The following is a 24,336-nucleotide window of genomic DNA, read 5'->3' as shown; positions in this document are numbered from 1 at the left end:
CTTACACAGATTAATGCAATAGCCTAACTAATCTCTCCATACATACCCTTACCCCCCTGCATTTCATCCCATACCACCGCTAGAGTGAAATTAAAGACAAATGTCTTCATATCATTTTCTTCTATACTCCCCTTTGCTCTTCATATAAATGGTCAAAGTGGCATACAAGGCCCTATATGATCTGAATCCTATCTACCTTCCCATCTTCATCTTGTGCTATGCTATCTCCATCTCTCTATGCTAATAGCCAGAACAGCTTTTTGTTTTTTGTCTTACCTTGATCCTTCCTAGATCATGAGGTAACATAAAAATTATTCCTTCTAAGAATATTCTTTCCTTCCCATCCCATCCCCAAATTCCATCTTTCTTCTAGCTAATCATATTTATCTTTCATATCTCAGATTAAGTATTTTTCAACTCAGAGCATGTTTTACTACCTCAGACTAGTTCTAACATCTCACTACTATCAATAATTATGAAGCTCACATTTGTGTTTTTAATGGCTGTATCATCTGCTGAGTTCAAGATTTTATACACAGAAGATATACAAATATTTGACAAACTAATGAGTAGAGAAATAATTATGAAGAATTTGGATTTTTTTTTCTCTGACTTAAGTTATCATATATATATTGTCACTGTTTTTCCCCCCTCAGTAGGAAAAGTAGGGAGGGAGGAAACATAAGAAATGCTCCCATTAAATATCATTATTGTATAATTTTTCTCCACCACCAGAACTACAAGCTCAGTTCTAAAATATCTTTCTTCTCACCCTGAATTTAAAGAAAAATAATGTGTTGGGGGCCCGAATAGGAACAACAACAAAAATGACCAAAAACTTGCCAAGTTAAGCATTGCTTATACAATTAAGAAGGAGAGAATATTTACATTTACTTCACACTGCTGCTTTGATCAGTGTTTATCAAATTATAGATTACATAATTGATTGAGTTGTGGTAAGTCTTTTAAAGAACACAATCAGAATAAGATTAAGAATAGAAAAGAATAGGATAGAAATTATTAGTATATTTCACTAAATAGTTAGGACCAAGTATTATTTCATAAAACTTTTGATTCTGGGACATATTTGTAATATGTGTATTTTGGAATGCAAATATTTCTCATTGTAGGTCTTGTCAAAAAAGTTTGAAAGTGACTAGCTTAGATCTCACCAGAGTTCAGACACTCTAATCACTGATCCAAAGACAAAAACCTATCCATTCTCCCAGTTGTCAGAATCAAGGAAAGTAATGTGGGAAGGAAAACATGAGAACAGAGAAAATGTCCAAAGCAGGAAGAATGTCACTGTTTGGAAGCCAAAGTGAGCTTCTAGGCATCTATGAACAGAATCTGTGCAATAATACTTCACATATCTAAATGTCACAACTTCTCAGAACCTAAGAAAAACAGCTAATTAGCAGTTTGGTCACTGACATTGTTTTCCTAACTCCAAATTCATCCTTCTATAGTCTATTCTGTAATGCAGGGGCTAGGATTCTGCAAAATTATATTTTTCCTTTGGCATATGGTTTCCTGATAGACCTTTGTCAAATAGAGGATACTAGGTAGAGATTAGTAGTTAGGAGGAGGGGAGGAAAGACTTCCTTCTTCCTGTTTGCATGCATTTCAATCAGCATCACCCTACAGCTTTCAGTCTCCTGCTTTTTTCAGCACTCTTATAACCAGCTTCTTGTCATTCCCTCTGAGATATCACTAATGGCTGGACAGTATACATTCCACAGAGGTCTGATCTTCAGCTTCAAAGAGCTCCTCTGAGTTTCAAAGTTCTGTTAATCCCTTTGTTCCCTAGACCTTCAAGCAGTAACTTCCTGAAGCAGTTATTGTATCTAGGTTACTTCAGTTTTACTTTTTTGCTCTTTTAGTCTTCCACACCCGTGTAACCAATCCTACATTAAATTCCCTCTGTTAAAAATATCCTAGTGTGGTTTCATTTTCTTGATAATGGAGGTGCCCCAGGAAACAAAGGATTCAGGAACTGGCTTGATTATGGCCTTGACCTTCAATGCAATGCTGAACTCCTTGCCAATGGAAAATGGGATACTAGTGATCCAAGCCATGCACTGGCATAATGATTAATTATCATTATTGAAACAAGTGCCGAAGGGAACCAAATGACTATCTGACCTGACCATTATGGTGGTAACAATCACAAGAACTATGAGCAGGCTGCTTCTGACTCTAAAGGAGAGCTTACAGAATAAAATGACACACTTGGGGTTTTTAAATTTCAGTTCAATTCATGATAAGAAAGTTACAGAGTTTCTGAAGTGGCACTTTAAAAAGAGCTTCTTATTTCTTGTAACCACAGGTATGATCTTCCTAAGAATTGGACTCAAAATTTAATTTTGCAGCTTGCATATTTACAGTGAAAGTTGAATATACATACTTTCTAAGTCACTTTTGTGAAAGTTAAGGCACTGTTGTGGAAGGAGTGAGAACCTAAGATGTGAAATGGGGATACCTGAGCGGATTCAGGTGAATGTCCGAATCCTGAACCCCTGGAGTCTCTCTGAGCCTCTTCTGTAAGCAGAAACAGCTCCTCCTCCCATGACTGAGATTAGCTTCTTGCTTAAAAACTATGAATACTCTTACCTGAGACAGTTGCCTTGAAGGGGGATGTCTATTCTTAAAACCTACCTCCACCATTCCTTATTACCTATAAAATCAGATGTAGGCATGTTCCAAGAAAATAAGTACAATGTCTTAACTGAGAAAAGACAGCTTATATCCAAAAGTAATTATAATATTTTGATAAATTATATCAGCAAAAACCTAGGGAATAGTTGTAGAAATGAATTTTAAGTGAGTTTGACCAAAAGAGTTTGAATAGGGCCAAATATAATATATTTGCTTAAGCAGTTGTAAGTACTTCTAATAGTTTCCTTGTCAACTGAATGAAACTTGAATCCCAAAGGAGTCTACATTTAATGAGGAGGAAATGCCCAAACTTTCCTGGCAAAATGTAGAAGAAATCCGGATGCTTAGAAAAATATGAATGCTAAAGTGGATTAACCATGTACAACCTGAATATACTATACACATCCTCCTACTACATAATCCATGAGGTCCCAGAGAACACTGCACTAAAGCACTGAAAAATACATTAGTGAGGGAATCTACATCCCTGAAAAACTCTGTAGTGGCTGTCTTCTGTGGGTTGGGAATAACATGGGGAGATGACATCACTGAAAAAGACTCCCTAATAGGCATGATGAGATCCCAGAGTGCATAGGTCAAATGGCAGAGTTTAACAAGAAAAAGGAGGGAGCAATGATGTTACGGACAGCATGGACAAAATGTGGCAACCAGAAGATTTCAACCTGCAGAGACCTTTAGTAGTGCTTTATTGAACGTGGTACTTCTAAGAAACAAAATGAAAAGTCAGTTGACTAAAATATTACTTGATCTATAAACAACAGAAACCTAGATCTGGCAGCCTAGATCCTAACTTCCATAACTATAATGGAGGGTCACAGTCACTCCCAGTTGCCAAACACAAAGTCCTTGGTCCCCCAAAGACAATGCAACAGAGCCACATGTGTATTGTAAATTTTCCTCTAAGAATTCCCCTAAGAGACCTGTAGCCATTTACTAGGGGTTTGTGTACTGAAAAAAGGAAAATATCTAGATCTTTAGAGGATTACTAGATGCTAACTCCAATACTAATTCCTGGGGATACAAAAATGGAAGTTATGGTGGTAAATGAGGTTTTGGCCTAAATCCAATCATACAGTGTTCATTCAATCTATTCAACCTACCCTGTAGTTTTTTCCCCAGATCCCGAGAGCTCGCTCATATTGACTTCCTAATTCATGGAATTAGGGTTATTATGTAGGAGGAGACAACAGGAAGCAACTAAACTTGCACAGACTTTTTCTTTCCTCTATTTTAATTTTCAAGCACCATGACAAGCGTTTTGCTTCCTCTCAGCAGGGTAAACAATATACCTTCACTATATTTTCCTGAAGATTATAACAACTCTCTTGCTCTTTGGCATAATAATCTAGCCTGGATAGATCTTGATAACCCAGGTATTCCACAAAACATTATAGTGATGACAATGTAGATTGGTCCTGAAGAGCAAAAGCAGCAAGTACTTGGATGCTTTGCTAAGATACATGCATGCTAGAGATTAGGAGATGCACACCACGAAAATGCAGAGGGCTTCACCTTGGTGAAGTTTTGGGGTCCAGGGGTCAGAAGCATATTATGGTACATGGCTGGCTGCTGCACCTTGTACTTCTCATCAGTGCATAAGAGATATCTAAGCTAACTGAGAAAGAAAAAAATTTGGACTGGGAAAGGAAAAAATGGTTATGTATAATATGCTGGTACCAACCAAAAACAGACTGCTGAAACATTACAATCCCAATCAAAGATATCCCTGAAAGACAGTAGTGGAAGAAAAGCCTCCCAGTGGGGAGAACTTAAGGTTGTACCACAGGGTGACCACTTCATTTAGAAGGAGAAATAACCTGAGATACAAATCTACACTGAATCACGGGCAATAGTTAATGGGTTGCCCAGCTGATCAGAACTTGGAAAGAATAAAAAGAAAACTGGCTGACACAGAAGTCTGGGGAAGAGGACTGGAAATGGATCGTTTAGAATGAACACAAAATGTGAATATATGTCATGGGGTGACTGCTATCTACAAGCTATCCACTTAAAAAAAAAAAAGGCTCTCAATATGGATAAGATGACATTGTTCTGTTGATGTCAGTTAGCTTATTCCCTTACTACCCCAGGACTACTCAATGCATTAATGTACAATGTGGCCATGTCAATAGGGATAGAGGTTAGGCATAGGCACAACAGCATCAACTTACCCTCACCAAGTCTGAATCTGGCTAAGGAAACTACTGAGTGCCTAAACTGCAAACAACAGAGACCAATATGGAGCCCTCAATACGGCCCCATTCCTCAGGGGTCTGGTAATGGATCATTTCTATAATGGAGGGGGCAGTGATCTGTTCTTACCTAAAAAAACAATTTTCTGAATATGAAACTGACTCACCTGACAGCAATGCTTCTGCCAGCACCACCATTCATGGATTTAGGGAATGCCTTATTGGTCTATGGCTTCCCACACAACACTGGTTCTAACCAAGGAACTCATTTCACAGTAAGAGAAGTGCAGCACTGGTATCACTGGTGTATACCATTACCCAGAAGCAGCTAGCTTGACTGAATAGTGTAATGGTGAAGACAGTTATGCCACAGGTTGGGAGAGAATATCCTCAAAGCTTGGGACTCCACCTTAAAGGATGTGGTATATTCTTTATATCAATGACCAAAACACAGTGATATATCTCATATTGCCAGGAAAAAAAATGAGTATGGGAATTAAGTCGTGGTAAGAGTTCCCCTTATTATGCCTAATAACTTACCAAATTTTTGCTTCCTGCAACTTTGGGCTCTGATGGTTCAGAAATCACAGGATGTAATGTTTCCACAGTACTTCCACTGTATTAGAATTTGAGAATGCCACTTGGCCATTTTATACTCCTCATGCTACTGAATCAACTAGCAAAGGAGGAGGTACTAGCTGGTCTTGATTACCAAGGAAAAAAAACCAGGTTGTTGCTATGCAATGGACTATTTTCTAGGGTATGTCCAAAATTAAGAGTTAATGGGGGGCTTCCCTGGTGGCGCAGTGGTTGAGAATCCGCCTGCCGATGCAGGGGACACGGGTTCGTGCCCTGGTCCGGGAAGATCCCACATGCCGCGGAGCGGCTGGGCCCAGGAACCATGGCCGCTGAGCCTGCGCGTCCGGAGCCCATGCTCCGCAACGGGAGAGGCCACAGCGGTGAGAGGCCCGCGTACCGCAAAAAAAAAAAGAGTTAATGGGAAACTACAACCAATTTTTTAAAAAGGATAAGTCCACTGAGGATTCTAACTCTTCAAGAATGAATGTTTGAGATGTCCCACGAAGTAGAGAACCTTGACTATCTGAGGCACTGGCAGAGGGAATATAGAATAAATAGTGGAAGAAACTGGTAAATATCAACCATGGCTTTATGATCAGTAACAGAAACAAGGACAGTAACAGCACACGTGTACGCACACAGACACAAACAAAATTCTATTCTTACAGTTTACACACTGATCCTATCAACATTACCCTAGCAGTAACAACACCGTAACAATGACACCCACTTTGTTTCAGCATCAACCACTGAAGTTAGCTTCTATTTTCTTTCAATACTTCGAAAAAAGCCTCTGCATCCTGTCAGAAATACCAGTATCAGCTGAGCAGGACTTCTTTCTCATATGTCTGGGGCCAAGTTCCTAAGGCCCTTCCTCTGAGCTCCAAAGTTCTGCTAACTTCAACCTCTCCCAAGCTCTTTCCTTTTTTCCTCCAGTACCAGGAGTAACCTTGTGCCCTTTGATGGTCAATAGAGGCCTCTTCTGGGCAGGTCTGCCCTAGAGCAGGCTTCCTGGAGTGGGTACCATGGATCTGCCCCATACAGTCCCAGCTCTGCCCACCCTTCTCAGCTTTAAGTCTCCTCCTGCCCTAGGCTCCCTTCCTCATCGACCAGCAGAACCCACCCCCATGTGGGCCTGATGGTCCAGTTGTTTCCTGAAGTCATTATTGCTCTTTCAACCTACTATATATCTGTGTAACTCATTCCCTATATGAAATCCCATCTTTTGTGAAAGAGGTGCTAGTGTGGTGCTTTTTTTCCCTTTACCAAACCCTAACTCTAGAGGATAGTTTAATATTTCTAATCAGAGCACACTCTTTGGTATGTTTCTCAGCCAGAAAGAGGATTTTTTTTAAAGCTATCTCTTGAAATTTTTCTTATTAGCTATAATTACTCTATTTCGAGATCAACAAAAATAATGAATTTACATCAGTTTTTTTTACTAGCAATCAAAAAAAAAAAAAAGAGAGAGAGAGAAAAGAGATTACCAGTTAATGAATGATCTTGTCAGTTGTGACTAATGTTCAGTGATATCCAAAGAGTGCAAAGGCATCCAAAACTGTTAACTCAAAAAAAACTTTTTAAGATTTTTCATCTATGAAGACTACCATCCTATAATTTGACCTTCTCACTATTCTTTTTAAGTTAATAATTTAAAGGAAAGAAAAAAAAAAGACACTGGGTGGTAAGACAAACTCTATGGAGAAATGTATTTTAGATCTAAACTTCAACTAAAGGAGCATTTTTATCCTTGCTCAACTTTCCTCTACAAACCACACAGATTCTTGGAAGACAGTGAACAAAAGCAAAGTAAACAGAAACCCTGCACTTGTTTATTTCAATTTTTGAAAGTCCATCCCATGGTAAAACCTCTAGGTGCAAAAAACATGTGTCTTAAAGATAAATTTGTCTCTAGAAAAAGATCAGATGTTTTAAACGGGTATCTGAAAAGACAATAAATAAAGACTAACTGGCCAAAATGGACATTTTCTAAATCAGAAAACCTCAGCACTTATATATTCTGAAAGCTATTATAATAATGCTCAAGATTTGAAAACAAACCTGTCTTCGCTAGGTTTCCTCAATGAATTAAACAATAGACAAATATACAGTATATCTGTCTGGATCACAAAATAAATGAGTTGATAAATACCACCCACTTAGTCAATGAGTAAAATTACACTATTAATTCATAAAATTTTTATAAAACATAGCATCTACTCTCTACTAATACAAGTAATTCATTAGTGCTCCTTTCTAACAACAGCTTTCTCCAAAAATAATTTTTTAAAAGGCTCTGGACAATATCCTGAATAAAAAAAATATTACAACAAGATGTAGTAAATATACATGTACATACTTGATGTTTGTTTATGACTAAATGAATGGTTTAGATTATGACTGCATATTTTTACACTTTATAAATATGCTACATTAGCAATGTATTGTCTAGTGAAATAAGCCTTGGAAGATGAGACGGAAGACTTGCTTACTGACTCATCAACATCATGCTGTATCATCTGAGCCAAGTCACTTCATGCCTTGTTCTCTCTACCTGTAAAATGCCTTTACTTGCTCATTACAAATAATAACTGTTAAAACAAAGCTGTGGAAGAAAGATGTTATATACATGTATTAAATTTCAACTTCTTTACCCAAAGGAAAAAATCTTAAAAGTTGTGACATGCCTGGGTTACTGACCTTGAAGAGGACAGAGTGATATAAAAGAAAGAGCATGGTTTTTAAAATGAGAAAATCCAGACTTCACCAACTACTATATTTGTGGCCTTCAGTGAATCTATAAATTCTCTAATCTTGAATTTCCTCATCTATGAAATATGAGCATTTATTTCTTAAGGGTTTTAATGGGCATTAATAAAGAAAACTATATCAAATACCTAGAACAGTGCCTTAAGTATTTAAAAAAGTTAGTTTCTTTGCCTTGAACTTATGGGCATGTTAAAAAAACAAATTCCCACTTTTGAATTCACATAAACATCTGATTTCAAGAAAAGCTATAAAGTGCAGAGATTAGGTTCTTCTCCCTCCAAAAATAATTCATATTAAAAAAAAAACACCTCTTTTTGGTAGCTCTTTTCTCTGCTAAGGTATAAACTGACAAATTAAGAGTTAGCTGTTTTCACATACTATAATCAACTTACTACAAATATCAAACACACAAAACAAAGATCCTTTTAAACTGCCTACATATACCATTCCTAGCATTGTGTCTTCCACTTTCAGTGTTAAATCTATGAGAAAGTACAAAGAGCCCTCTTTCCTTTCCTCTGGTCAGTAGACATACAAGAGTAATTTTCAGTTCTGTCAAATCCACAGTGATTTCAAAACTAAAGAACAAAATTAGGAAGGAAATAGTTGAAAACTATTACTTTCTTTTGTGGACATATGATTCATTCCTTTAACAAGCAAACAAAACAAACAAAAACCCACTCTGATGAAAGTTAAACCCCAAATATCATAGTAACCTTATAAGAAATCAATTCCGTACTGAATCTCTAGCTATAAAATATATTAACCAGAAAGTATCTTCTGTGACAGGAGAGATGGGATGTTTCCAGGGATGAGGGAATTTCTACAGTTCACCCATAGCAAATACTATTAATTGTAAGATATATCCAATTATGTACTCAGAACCTAGCAGCTGAATCCACAAGGGTTTAGCAAGCAAAAATTTTGGCACAAAAAGTGGAATAACATTTACTCAAGAATAAAACTGGAGCCATATTTAGCAGTCTAAAACCTTCTAAACCAAGGAAAAAAATAATCTTGAAGGAAGTTTCTGTAATCATCTGGTTTGCTTTCTAGACAAGGGCTTCAATAGAATTGAATGCTTCTGGAAATCAGCCACATTTACTCTGGATGAAATTCTGGCAGTTTTCAAAAAAGAAAAAGTGGAGAACAGGTCTGTTTATCATTGCTTTCACCTAAAAACCATTAATCACTAAGGGTGGTATAGGTACTAAACAGAATTTTTCTTCCTTTCTAAATATACACAGTTTCCTATACAGTACAGCACATTTTGCAGTTCATGGTAAATTTTTTGATGTTTTTGCAACAGCACTTTTCGTCCTTTCCAAAACAACCTCATTCGTAGTTTGCTGTTTCTGTTTGCCTCATCTGCACTTAGCAGATCATGCTTCAGTGACTTAGAAATCCCAGCCACCAAAATTCAAGCCAAAGTTTGAACTGCGGGGCGGGGAGGGGGGGACGGCAGGGGGGGGCATATCAAGTAATTAAACCACACTTGTAAGGGAGAATGGTTTTTACCTCCTATGACTTTATAATGTGCTCTTTTAATCCAGAACCAGTCTCCAATTTTAAGAAAAGTTATGAATTTATTTTTAATTTAAGGAATTATTTTGTAACTACTATAGTTCTCTTGGCATCATCTTCCAAATTTACCTTCTGGCAATGACACAAAACCAGGAAGACTATTCCACATGTTAACACTGTATACTTCAGGTAAAACAGCTCAGTGCTCTGGGAAGTTTCATTATTAAGGACTTACTCAAATTGTTGCAAATTAACATAACTTTAATTTAGAAACCAAAGGGAGAAAAAAAAAAGAATTAGTAAGGTTGGAGATAAAGCCTGTATAGTTAGATGATAACCATGCTCTGGAGTTACTGAGGCATGTCTCATTTTCTCACTACTAACAGTTTAAAGGATTCAGTTCCTTCCATCTTATGGATTAGAAGATGACCTTGAAAAGTTTCCTTAAAAATAAAATAAAATCACATTTAAAAGTGGTATCACCCAATCTGAAATAACATTATACAGTTAGACACTGGAGACTTTAGGAAATTAATATGACTAATAAAAATATCTGAAAGAAGAATAACTGTATTAATGAACTTATACATCAAATATCATCACAAAGTGCTCTATCAAAAAGTGAAACCAAAAAAATTAACAACTGTCTTTTTTGCTTTGCTAAATTCTCATTTTACTACTAAGTACCTTACAACATACCTTCTCAGAATGCCATTTTCCTGGGGTATTACACCATTGATAGCTGCCTGCAAACAAAAAACAGAGAAGACATTTAAAGAAACAGAAAAATGCTCAGGGGTGGAGTGGAGTGGGGTGGAAAACACTGTAAAGGAAAATAAGTATACTCTGAAAATTTAAACAAAATAATAAGTGTTTCCTTAGTGATAAAAAATATTCTCCATTAAATGTTTTTCTCCCTCTCTATAATAAAACTGTGTTTTAGATAATTTAAAAAACATACATTTGGCATCTAATATCCCCAAACCTTGAGTCATAAAAAGCTTAATTCCACAGTCCTCATTCAAGCAAAACGCCCACAAAACCAATGTTTAAGGGTGTTAAAACAAGTAAAATCAGTACCTTAAAGTAATCTTTTAACATTATTTCCTTCCTCAGATTGAGAGGAGCAAGATATAAAATCACAAATGAAAAATGCCAATAAGAATTTTTAAATTAGCTCAGGAATTAAATTCATTGTGTTGTGTTACAATCATTATTCTTAAAGAAAAGAATACTTAGAAGGAAAAAAATGTATCAAAAGATCTTTGATAAACACAGGACAATTACATCAGGTTACAAAAGGAGCAGGAGCATCCCTGGGGGAGTCTCCTTATATAAAACATTCCTGAAATTGGTCTCTAAGCTAACAAGTCACCAATTACCTAGAACATAGGTAAACACATTTGCCATGATTTGGACATTTTTGAAGGCTACTAAGCAAACAGGCTGTTACATCCTGGATTGTGGGTATGTCATTACAGGGTAATAGAGAAGATTCTCTGGAGGAAAAAAATGACTCTTCCAACTTTGCCTTTGCATCATAACAACTTCTTCCCTCCCCCTTCCCATCCACATCAAAATGGGAGGAGGGGGGAAGCTAACACTTGGATGTTTTATCAGCTGTGTGGAGATCAACTGCAAAAAGGAGTTTGTGTATTTCGTGAAACATTAACTTAAATATATGCCAGAGGTAGGTCAAGTTTACAAAGTTATACTGTTGAATGGAAACAACGTAGAGTGTAAGACACTTGCTATGAATTTTGAAAGTTTTAACGCTCCACTGGCAAAAATCAAAGAAATCCACAGATTATTAAAGACAGTGGATACCACAGAACCCTGACAACTCTGGAGGCTCATAAATCCTTAGAGTCAAGGAAATGCTAAAATCAGTTTTCAAAGCCACAAATTCAATAGAAGCATCCCTGCCTGGTGCCAGGTCAATTATCCCTTTTCTGTTGACAGCAATGGTTCCACATACAAATATCTTCTTTGTTAAAAAATAGAAAATGGTCAGAGAATATTCTATGATGTTGGAAAAGAAACAAAACACCAGAGTTTGGCAAGATTTTGTTCAAATTTTCACTAGGGAATGCCAAGGTATAATGGAAAGAACACTAAGAATTTATAAAGTCCAAAATTTGAATCTAGATTCTCCCATTTATTACTTTGATGACCTTAGTATATATTCTATACTCATTGAACCTCCCTGAGCCTCAGTTTTCTCATCTGTATGAGTAAATACTACATTTTCAGCCAAAATGGCCCTGCCTTTTTGTTCCTTAAAGGCATCAAGTTTTTTGTTTATTTCTTAGGGCCTTTTAAGATGCTATATCTACATGGAATGCCCTTTTCCCTATTCTTTGTCTGGCTGAATCTCAATCATCATAATTGATGTTTTTGTTAGATATACTTTTTCCAAAAATTCTTCTCCGATCAACACCCCCCCCAATAGGTTTACTCTCACAAAGAACCCTGTACTTTTTCTTCATAGCAATTGATAATTACTTATTTGGTGATTGTTTTATGTCTGTCTTTCTCACTAGACTGTAGGCTCCATGATGGAAGAGATGATAACAATTTTGTTCACCACTTTATTCCCGCTGCCTGGCACAATGCCAGCACATAAAAGGCACTCAATAATCATTTGCTAAATGAATGATGCTAGAGGAGTACAAAGAAAAGCAGCACAGTGAAGACTTGCTTAAGGCTCACAGAAAGCTTCCTGGATGAAATAATGTCTCAACTAAGACTGAAGGGTAAATGAAAAGTAGCAAGATGGGGAAGGGCGCAATACTATTCAGAAGGTACCATGACACACCTCCACTTTCTTTTTTAAATATTTATTTATTTATTTTGGCTGTGCCATGTCTTAGTTGCGGCATGCAGACTCTTAGTTGTGGACTCCTTAGTTGCAGCACGTGCACTCTTAGTTGCAGCATGCATGCAGGATCTAGTTCCCCGACCAGGGCTCGAACCCGGGCCCCCCCACATTGGGAGCACATAGTCTTACCCACTGGACCACCAGGGAAGTCCCCACGCCTTCACTTTCAACCCTTTTCCTCTTCTAAGATCTTATATTATTTTAAATAATGTATTTGCTTTTGGATAGAATGTTAATCCCTGACCTCAACCTTATGTACATAATAAACTCTGTACATAAATAAGTAAAATGTAATTCAGAATGAAGATACAATAAAAGTATGATTTGCTAAAGAAATATAGGATAGGGAGAGTGCTTTCTGACTGTGAGGATTAAAGAAAGTTTCAGAAAAGGGACAGCATTTGATATGGACACTGAATAATGGGTAGATGTAGAAGCAAAGGAAAATTTCAGATGAATTCGACTTTGAACAATGTTAACTTTGAGGTAATAGTAGGATATCATTTGTTGACTTCACAAATATGTACTGCAGTTGACCCTTTTGACCCTTGAACTACACAGGTTTGAACCGCACACAGGTCCACTAATACTCGGTTTGTTGTTGTTGTTTTCAATAAATACATTCGACAGTACTACACAATCCACAGTTAAAACCGAGGATGCAGAACCACTCGGAGACTTGAGCTTGAGCATCTGTGGATTTTGGTTTCCCCAGGGACACCTGGAAGAGATCCCTAATGGATACCGAGGAATGACTGTAATTGCCAACTATGTACCAGATATACTAATGGACATAACATAGCATGTCTTCTAGCATGGAAAAAAATCCATTCAACAATTAATTTTACTATGAGAAGTTCAGGTAATATCAAAAAGGAGACAAAAAAGTAATTTTAAAAATCAGAGCTAGATTAAGTAAAACACCTGCTTATTTGAAGCCCTAGGAATACTTTAATTCCCTCCCTCCTTTACTCTCTGGTGAAGAAAAGTGAGACAAAGAATCTTGGGGAATTCATATATGTAAAAAAAAGAGAAGAGAAAGCTAAAAACAAAACAAAACAACAAAAATGGAAGGGTTAGATAGGAGGGGAAGGACCAGGAATATGTCACAGAGAGGCAATGAAAGTACTATAAGGAGGGATTAGACAAAATAAAAAATGTGAAAATAGTCTAATATAATGAGGCCTAAGAAGAGACTGTTAGACATATTTGAAAACAGTTTTAGCAAAAACTGTATCATAAAAGGCTAAAAAATACAAGGGAAATAAGAAAGTAAGTAAAACTGATTCTTGAAACAATATGAAAAGTATAAAGATAGGACCTGCAAGAAGAATGGCTACGATAAGTTTTTGTTTGCCTTTTTTTTTTTTTTTAAAGAATAGTGATTTCTTGAGTTCAAAGAGAATTCATGGAAAGGGAAACAATAAAGACTCAAGAAATAAAGGGTAAAATTAAAAGTTTGGTTCAACAAACTTACCAAAGGCCTATTCATTGCCAGGCACCATGCTAGACTTTGGGTATGCCTGGTACCTGATCTAGGGCTCAGGAGAGCACAGATAGAGGGGATACCTTTAGAAAAGAGATTAGATTTAGAAAAACCTAGATTACAGACTAGAAATGATACTGATCACATAAGAACCACGTTATCATTTGCTAAATGTAAATAATCCCATTGCTAATTTGTTTTTGTTTTCTTGTTTTTCTTTTTTGGCTAGGAAGATATTATATCTCTCATTCTATAAACAGGAATATAATAATAGGGCATGATTAAATATCTGGCCAAAGAACCAGAGAATAAACACAATATTTCTATTTCTGGGACCAACTCAAACACACTACCGTGGATCTTCAGCAGACTGCAACATATTTAAAAAACAGTATCTTGCCTTGACCTAGTTTATGGTAGTATGAAAATCCATTTTGGTATAACTATTATTGCTTTTATGCTAATTATGTCCATGACATTTTTAATCAGTTAATTTACGACAATTAGAATCCCAGCCTCTAAGTTCTCTTTAGCAAAACTTGACAACACCCTCTGAATCGTCATTTCTCAGAGTCCACTGGAAGACATGTGAGGTATGTTTAAAGTATAGTGGAAGTCAAGGTCAGAGGTGGCTGTAAGAAATATTCTTATCTTCAGCCTTAACAGAAGGAGAAAACCATGACACTCATGGTGGGCTTCAGACCTTTTGGGGGAAGGGAAATGGCAAACTGGTAGATTATAAAACTACAGCATCCTAAATAAATAAATAAATAAATAAAATTTGAAAACTACAGCATCTAATATAAATCATCCCCTATGCATATAGAAAATCTTGGCTTTGGTCTTTTTATATTTTTAAACAAATGACCCCTGAAGAAAATGCCAATGAGATTTCTTGAGAGGGGAGGGAGATGAGACAGGGATGTACAGACAGCATCCAAAAATTTCAATGATAACTTCTGAGTAAAGGAGCTGTAGTAACAATAAAGGTAGCTAACATTATATAGTTTTTACTAGGTGCTATGATTCTCTAGGTGCTTTACTCATATTAGATCATTTAACTCTCATATTACCCCCTCATTTTACAAATGAGGACACCAAGAAAACACAGTGGGAAATCGTGACAACAATGGGTAGGCAAAAGATGAAAGAAAAAAATGATGAATTTCAAAATTTGCTCTTTGAAAGACACCTCTAAGAAAATGAAAAGGTAAGTCACGGACTGGGAAAAGTATTTGCTATGTATAAATGTCCAAGAAGGTATTTATATTCAGAATATAAAAAGAATTCTTATAACTCAATAAGATGACAAACAAGTCAGTAAGAAAATGGGCAAAAGATTTGAACAGAAACTTCTCAAAAAAAGATATATGAATAGCCAATAAGCATATAAAAAGCATTAAATAGTCATCATAGAAATGCAAATTAAAACCATGATAAGAGACCACCACATACCTATTAAAATGGCTAAAATTAAATAGGATGATACAAGTTTTGGCAATAACATTGAACAACAGGAAGTCTCATATATTGTACAATCACTTTCAAAACTGTTTTATATATAAAGGTAAACATATAACCTAGCAATATTACTTTTAAGTATTTATCTAAAAGAAATAAAAACGTATTTCCCAAAGACTCGTATACTAATATTCATGGCAGCTTTAATCACAATACCCAATAGCTAGAAGCAGCCCAAATGCCCAACAACAGGTAAATGTTGTTTTGGGTGTACCACAGTGTCTGGGTGCAATGGAACTCTACTCAGCAATAAAAAGGAACATACTACAGATACATTCAACTACATGGGTACATCTCAAAAACATTATGCTAAATGAATGAAGTCAGACACGAGAAAATACTATATGATTTCGGGTATGTGAAACTCTAGGAAAGACCATTTTAATCTCTAGTTAAAGAAGGCAGATAGAGGATTCCTTAGGATTAGTGGGGAATGATATGGAAGGGACAATAGGGAAATTTAGGGATAATGACTGTGGTGGTGGTAGTAACGTAGGTACTTACATCTGTCGAAACTCATCAAATTGTACACTTAAAATGGGTTCATTTTATTATCAATAAAGTTAATTTTTAAAAAGAGAACCACAAAGAAATCTGCTTCAAACACACTAAAATGGCTGAAATTAAAAAGACTAGCACCACCAAACGATGGTGAGGATTTGGAGGACTAGAACTCTCACACATTGCTGATGGGAATGTAAAATGGCACCACTACTTTGGAAACAGTTTGACAGTTTTATATAAAGTTAAACAAACACTTAACATATAGTACCACAATTCCACTCTGAGGAATTTACCCAAGAGAAATAAAAACGTATGTCCACCAAAGACTAGTATACAAATATTCATAGCCACTTTATTCATAATACCAAAACACTAGATACAACCAAAATATCCATCAACCAATGAATAAACAAGACTGGCATATTCACACAAAGGACTGTTATTCAATAATAAAAATGAACTTCTGATACAGGCAACAATATGGATGAACCTCAAATATTATGTTGAGTAAACAATGCCAGACACAAAAGATTGCATAGTATATGATTCCATTTATATGAAGTTTTAGAACAGACAAAACTACCAAAATGTGGCAATATAAATCAGATCAATGGTTGCCTGCAGCAGCGTTGAGGGTTACTGACAGGAAAAGAGAACAAATTTTCTAATATGATGGAAATCTTGAAGGGAGGGGGACTGGATACACAATGTATACATACACAATGTGTACACTTACCAAAACTCATAGAGTTGTATACAATTAAAATCTGTATACGTATATAAATTAGTCATTGACAAAGTTGATTTAACAAAATAACATTAAAACTCCGGTTTAATTCAGTTTCATGAAACACTAGAAAAATGCAATCTCAGATGCATATATTGTCCCATTAGCTATTATTGTGCCCCATCTGTGGTTTGTACCAGCCCATCATCACTTCCCTCTTTCCTTTTGATACAGATCATGTATTTCTTTTGGAGAACTACTACTCCTGCCTCATCCCATGTGATACTGAAAATATATTAATCACGGTGACTCAATCTAGACCAATCAGGCTCCCCTGGGAATGTGGCTCTTGAACAAGTAACTAGCTAGTTGAAGATGTGTCCTGACAACGGTGCTCAATGATAAGTTTCTGACAGAGCAACTCGGTTTACTGGTTTTCCTAAGACCTGGTTCGGTTGTTCAAGCTCTTTCAAATGTGTGAGCTTCTCAGCAACATTCCAATAAACCCTGCTTCCTATCCTCCCTCCCAAATTCTACTTTGTATTCAAAGACTGATAAACCGAGATTAGATGAGGTTACATGACAACCTCAATACAATACACGTTAAGTTACTAACAGACCACCATTTTTCCAGTCTTCAACAATTATGTCATAGCATTATCATTAGCTTAATTCTTATAGCAGTCTCCTCAGCTGGTCAATCTCTAAATTAATTACTGATTACAAATCAGTGAAACTAAACACTTAATACATTTCAAATATAAGAAGTTATAAACAAGTAGAAAAAGAAAACCTGTTAAATTTTAAAATTTATGAAAATAGAAATGACAAATACATTTTCATTATATATAATCATATATATTTATATATATTATTACCAGATAGAATAGTATAGGCAACTCCGCATGTTCCACATGTTTAGAAAGCCTGTGAACCAGAATAATTATGATTATAACATTAGCATTGTTTCTATCTCTTGAAAATATTTAAAGTATAGAAAAATGCTTTCTAAATTAGTGCACTTTTAATTTGAAATCATTACTCTATGGTATGTCAGATTTCAAGTATTTTCAAAATATCTAAATAATAGGTGTCAAACCCACGAAGTACTAGTATTTTAGCATTTACAACTCTGATCTTGCCATCAAGTGAATTCTTCCAACAAAACCCAGGCTTTCTCTTCTCCATAATCAAGGCAGTGTTTTAGACACTGGAGGGAATACAAGGATGACAAGACACATTCCTCTCAGGTTGAGCAGTTACAGAAACAATTTCAATCCAGCATGAGAAACAGTATGGGATCACAAAGGAAGGAATGCCTGCTGTGGACTAGTAGAGCTCAAGACCCAGACTTGAATCATTTTCTCCAAGAAAATGTAACTGACTCACACCACCTTTTTCTCAATGGCTTTTCATTGTGTTGTACTGACACAGCAATCATTCATCTTATTCATGCATTCGAATGCTGCATTCATTCATTCATTCTACCATTATAACCCATTCAACAAATATTTAATTACTAACCTGGAACTATTCTAAGTACTGAGGAAAAAACAGTTGTGAATAAGACAGAATCATCCTCCTCTCATGTTTTTGCCATAAATTGGGTCAATGAGAAATTCTGAAAGAGACCATCATCTTACAGCTGTGAATTGTGGAATTTTCACCTTTGACCTTGTATGGGGAAAGAACGCTCCACAGTCTACTACAACTCTACTTCATTTCTGACACCATATGTGTGGGTTTTCCACACATCAAGCAATTCTGTAACACCAGGTAGGTGTCCTTGTAACTTAACTCAATTCTGACACTATCTTCCTAGAGACAGAATCAGATCCCACAAGTTAAGGGCTCAGTCCCACAAGACAGTTCCTACTTCAGATGCTAATTGCAAGTTCAGGCTGTCACCTGTGCTTCTGACCAATCAGCTATAAATTGGAGATTTCCACAACCCTCTCCTCAATTCAATTAATTTGCTAGACTGGCTCACAGAACTCAGGAAAACATTTTACTTACTAGATTACCAGCTTATTATAAAAGGATATAACTCAAGAGCAGCCAGATGGAAGAGATGAATAGGGCGAGGTATGTGGGAAGGGGCACGGAGCTTCATGCTCTCTCCAGGCATGCCACCCTCCTATGTGTTCACCAGCCCAGAAGCTCCCCCAACCTGTACTACTGGTATTTTTACAAATGCTTCAACATGTAGGCATGATCGATCATTAACTCAATCTCCAGCCCCCTCCCCTTCCTAGAGGATAGGAGGTGGAACTGAAATTTCCAAGCTTCTAATCATGGCTTGGTCTTTCTGGTGGCCCTTTTCTGACTGGCCCCTTTCCTGAAGTTATTCAGAAGCCCAAGAGTCTCCTCATTAAAACAAAAGACACACCTATCACCCAGGAAGTTCCAAGGGATCTGGGAGCTCTTTGTCAGGAACCAGGGTCAAAGACCAAATAGTAAAACAAAAAAATGCTACTCTTATCACTTAGGAAATTACAAGGGTTTTAGAAGCTCTGTGCCAGGAATCAGGACAGACCAATATAAATCTCTATTATTTCACAAACCTCATTAGCATGATGTTAATGAAGTGAGCTATGAGAAAGAGATCTATTTTGGGATGAAAATTTCCCCAGCTACAGATGTGACGGGGCAAAGAAACAATAGATTTAAGTGTCCACACTAAAGAAAGACCATGAGATTATGGCTGGAAGCCAATGAGGCCCCCCAAAAGATGCTTAATACCATTCCCCCCTCTTTCTTTCTGGGCAGAAAGGAAAATCATGTTTCATAAATAATTATTTAATTTTTCATATCTGTAACAGACCATTTCTAACAATCTACTATATTTAAATTCTTCTAAATGTACCTTCAAATTCCTATTTTCCAAATACATTAATCACTATGATACTCTTCTCTAAATTTTTCTCAAGTACTCCACTGTGTGACTCCAAAGCTGATGACTCTTTCCTCCATTTATTATGGACTTCAATAGAGAAATATATAAGATGCTCTAAAGGCAAAAAAGTGGAAGTAATGTGAATGTTCGGAGAAAAGCTGGGAAGAATGGATGATATTTGAATCAAGTATTAAAACAAGGCTCGGGGGCTTCCCTGGTGGCGCAGTGGTTGAGGGTCCACCTGCCAATGCAGGGGACACGGGTTCGTGCCCCGGTCCGGGAAGATCCCACGTGCCGCGGAGCGGCTGGGCCCGTGAGCCATGGCTGCTGAGCCTGCGCTCCGCAACAGGAGAGGCCACAGCAGTGAGAGGCCCGCGTACCACAAAAAAAAAAACAAAAACAAACAAAAACAAGGCTCTTCTATGGAAAAGAAATTTGACTGAGAGCATTCAGGAAGAGATTTTTTTTTTTAACTGCACTGTATGAATCTACTTAGTCTACCCAGGAAGCTAAAAGTAGTTCTGTGTGGCTTCAGCAATGGTTTGCATCAGGAAGCAGTGAGAGGCCAGCTGGAAAATTAAGTAAGAGTTAGATTATGTGAGGCAGGATAAAGGCATTAAAAGTTTTACTTAATCCGAAGATAAAGGGGAGGCAACTGCTGCAACTCAAATTTGCCTTTTAGGAAAATCATTTGGGTAGCACTGCAAGGTGTGAATTGAAAAGGGAAAAACTGCTGGAAATGATGTCCAGGCTTCTGACTTGGGTGACTGCTCCTGCCCCAGTCCTCTCAATCATTAAAAATGGCATGCAATTCTAATGATTCCATTGCTCAAGTCAAAAATCATGTAGTCATCCTCAATTCTTTTCTTTCTCACATACTCCACATCCAATCTATGAGGAATTCTTTATTCTATGTCCAAAATGTAGAATCTCACCAACCTTCTCTGCTTCCACCCTGGTCTAAATCATCATCTTTCCTCTGGAGTAGTATTCCAATAGTCTCCAAACATCCTTGCCCCACACACTTGCTGCCTATTCACATAGCAGCCAGCATGATGCTTATAAATGTCAAGCCAAATAAAACCCTTTTCCTACTCAAAATACTCTTATGCCTTCCCATATCATCAGAATCGAAGTCAAAGTCCTTATTCTGACCTTATAAGACTACATATTCTGGCTCCAGCTCTCTCTCTCTCTCTCACTCTCTCACTCTCTCTCTCTCTCTCTCTCTCTCTCACTCTCTCACTCTCTCTCTCTCTCTCTCTCTCTCTCTCTCTCTCTCTGACATCATCTTCTACTAACCCCGCTGAGTTGTTCTGGTTTCCTTACAATTTCCTGCACAAGCCAAGCATGCTCCCACATTAAACTCCTTAACTTATTCTTCCCTTTGTCTGGAATGCTATTCCTTTAGATATCCACATACCTCACTCCCTCACTTCAGTCAGGTTTCTACTCAACGGTCATCTCAGAAAGGCTTTCCTTAACCCTACTGTCTCCTTGTTTGTTATCTGTCTTCCCTGACCAGAATATAAGTTCCAAATAACTTTATTTTGTTCACTGATGTGCCCTCATCATAAACAAAAGGGCCTAGTACCTAGGTGGTATGAGTTAATATACACTGAATACACAAGTGAATAAATGAAAATGCCATAGAACATGAGCAAAGGAACAGGCTGGGGAGGATAGGGAGGTTTGAGCCTGCCAGTTTTAGGCATGTTGATTTTAAAGTACACATGGGACATTCACACAGAGATGTGCAATAGATTGTTAAGAATCTTAAAATGTGTGAGTTCGAGATACAGAGTTTGGAGTCATGAGTCATTCACTTTAAACATATTTGGGAAAAAACAGAACTACCAAATGATCCAGCAATCTCACTTCTAGTTATATATCTAAAATAATTGAAATCAGGGTCTCAAAAAAGATATTTGTATAGTCATGTTCACAGCAACATTATTGACAATAACTAAGAGGTAGAAGCAACCCAAATGTCCAGCAATGGTAATGGATTTAAAAAAAAATGGTACATACAAACTATGGAATATTATGCAGCCTTAAAAAGGAAGGAAATATTGTCACGGGCTACTGTATGGATAAATTGTGAGAACACTGTGCTAAGTGAAATAAGCCAGCCGAAAAATAACAAATACTGTATGATTCCACTTATATAAGTTACCTAGAGTAATCAAATTCATGGAAACTGAAAGTACATAGAATGGTGGTTACCAAGAGCTGGGGGGCAGAGGGGGGCTTATAGTTTAATGGGTACAGAGTTTCAGTTTTGCACAATGAAAAAGTTCTAGAGATCTGTTTCTCACCAATGTGTACATATTTAACGCTATTGAACTGCATACTTAAAAGTGGTTAAGATGGTATATATTATGTGTCTTATACCTCAATAGTGTTTAAAAAGTATTTGCAAAAGTCTTAGGTGTGGATTGAGTTTACCCAAAATGAGAGGTAGCGTGAACAAAGAAAAGCCTTCACTGATGGAACCTTTGGAATGCCAACATTTACGTAGCATGTAGGAAAAATCAGAGAAAATATTAAACAGAAGTATCAGAGAAGTAGAAGGAGATATATATGGGCACCTGAGCTTCAATACAAACCTCAGTTACAGTTACATATATGCATCAACCAAGTTGTTAATACTGAAATGTTGGCCTTAGAGAATCCACCAGGTATGATAATTTATTGCCATTAATAGAAAATGGATAAAAGGCAGATGGCATGCAAATGCTAATTTTTATATATTCATTTTATTTTATTTTTATTTTATTTAGTTATTTATTTTTTGGCCATGTGGCATGTGGGATCTTAGTTCCCAGACCAGGGATCGAAACTGGGCCCCCTGCATTGGAAGCATGAAGTCCTAACCACTGGACCACCAGGGAAGTCCCTATATATTAATTTTATATCTTTGTTTTTTAGCAAAGAAAAAAACTACAGCAACAATTCATATTCAGTATTTAGTTCTCTATGACCTATGATCTACTATAATTTAACTAGGTCAATTAAGGGAATTTCTATGTTCTGTAGTTTAAGTCTGTTTTCAAACGCTGGTTCTATTATATATGTATTACCTGTGTGACTTTCGTCATGTTAACTTGACTACTCTAAGATTTAGTTTCCCATCTACAAAGTGGAGGTAATAATACCAACTTATTTCATATGGCTGTTATAAGGATTAAATGAGATAGTACAAGAAAAATACTCTGCAAATGTTAGCCACCATAATTATCCATCCCCATTACATGGTGTTTTCGTTTTAATCAGTTTTGTTATGTGCTGTACATTAGTGGTGCATAAATATCTGCCTCACGCTGGGCTAGAAATCCAGATATATAAAGTCCTGCTCCCAATGATCCAAATTCAGATGGTCTGAAATGAGGCCCAGAAATCTTCCCCCACAACACACAAACTCCTCAAGTGATTCTGATGTACAACGAAGTTTGAGAACAACTATAGAGAGTTTATAGCACACATTTTAGAGACCCATATAAAGTCTGTTAGTCTGCCATTACATACAGAATCCATTATTTCCCCCTGAACCCTTTATTATTTTGGAAGTTACTTAATGTCTAAAGGCATAGGTTCTTCATAAACTCACTCACATGTTGTTAAATATGCTAAGTGAGGGCTCTTGAGCCAGAAAGCCGTATATCCCAGCCCCAACATTTACTAGTTGCATAATCTTTAGAAAGTCACTTAACATCTCTCTGTCTCAGTTCTCTCATCAGTAAAATGCAGGGTGATAACAGTACTTGCACATTGGGTTTTTATGAAACTTGTTAACATATATAAAATGCTTAAATGGTGTTCAATACATAGTAACATACCCAATAAAGGTGAGCTGCTTTTATTGTAACTGTTATACTGAGATCTACCCTTGTTTGAAATCACAAATAGTTTTTAATCACAAAATTTTGAAGGCAAGGAAAGGACACTACTTAAAAATAGAAAATTTTCCACTCATAACACTTACCAATTGTAGACAACTTATTTCTGGAGATGTTTCCTCTCTCTCTTCACTATTTAAATAATGGTCTACCATCATCAACATACTCTAACAGTTAGAGATAAGATGATCAGACTAAAGTAGAAGCGAGTAGTTTAATATCCCCTACAACTAACCCTAAACTCAAATTTCTTTTTATTAATCTTGCTGTTTACTTTTACAATAGAAAAGAATTCCAATTGGTAATCCTGTAACAGGTCCTAATAGCAAATATTTGGTTTTAATAAGTGCTAATTTGATTTTTTTTTTCAGGGAAAGAAAACAGAAAGCAAAACAATTTAAGAAATATAACCATTCCACAATTTGTTTTTAGTCTAGTGCAAAAAAAGTTCACTGAATCTTTCCAAGCAGATATCACTATCAAAATAGCCCAACATGCAGAATCAAGACTGGTGCAAACCAAATTAAAGACAAAGGAATACGAGACAGATCCTAAGACTACTAATGGTACCTGAGAGCCTCACCCTTGTCAAATAAATATCTACAGATGAAAAAACAAATAGCAAACTGGGAGAACCACATAGCTAAGATCAAAACGAACTGACAACCAAGAGATCTCA

The 24,336-nt window shown here is 36.6% G+C and overlaps 1 protein-coding gene across 7 annotated transcripts in view; it reads right to left on the bottom strand.

The window, feature by feature from the left end:
* Nucleotides 1-24,336, bottom strand: part of FAF1 (Fas associated factor 1) — a 487,383-nt gene that overhangs the window by 312,137 nt on the left and 150,910 nt on the right. For 6 of the 7 annotated variants that reach the window (XM_089922958.1, XM_089923008.1, XM_089922966.1 and 3 more), the window contains exon 3: nt 10,443-10,489. In XM_089922958.1, the coding sequence (XP_089779084.1) occupies nt 10,443-10,489 (47 nt within the window). Of the gene's footprint in view, nt 1-6,937; nt 7,009-10,442; nt 10,490-24,336 lie in introns of those variants that run through there. The other variant, XM_089922986.1, reaches the window with a different exon arrangement.

This window comes from Delphinapterus leucas, chromosome 1, assembly GCF_059928025.1.
Source record: "Delphinapterus leucas isolate spDelLeu-1000000601 "Yukka" chromosome 1, BTC_Dleu_Yukka2, whole genome shotgun sequence".
Taxonomy (NCBI): domain Eukaryota; kingdom Metazoa; phylum Chordata; class Mammalia; order Artiodactyla; family Monodontidae; genus Delphinapterus; species Delphinapterus leucas.
The sequence above is the reverse complement of the archived record's forward strand: the minus strand, read 5'-3'. Positions and strand labels throughout refer to the sequence as shown.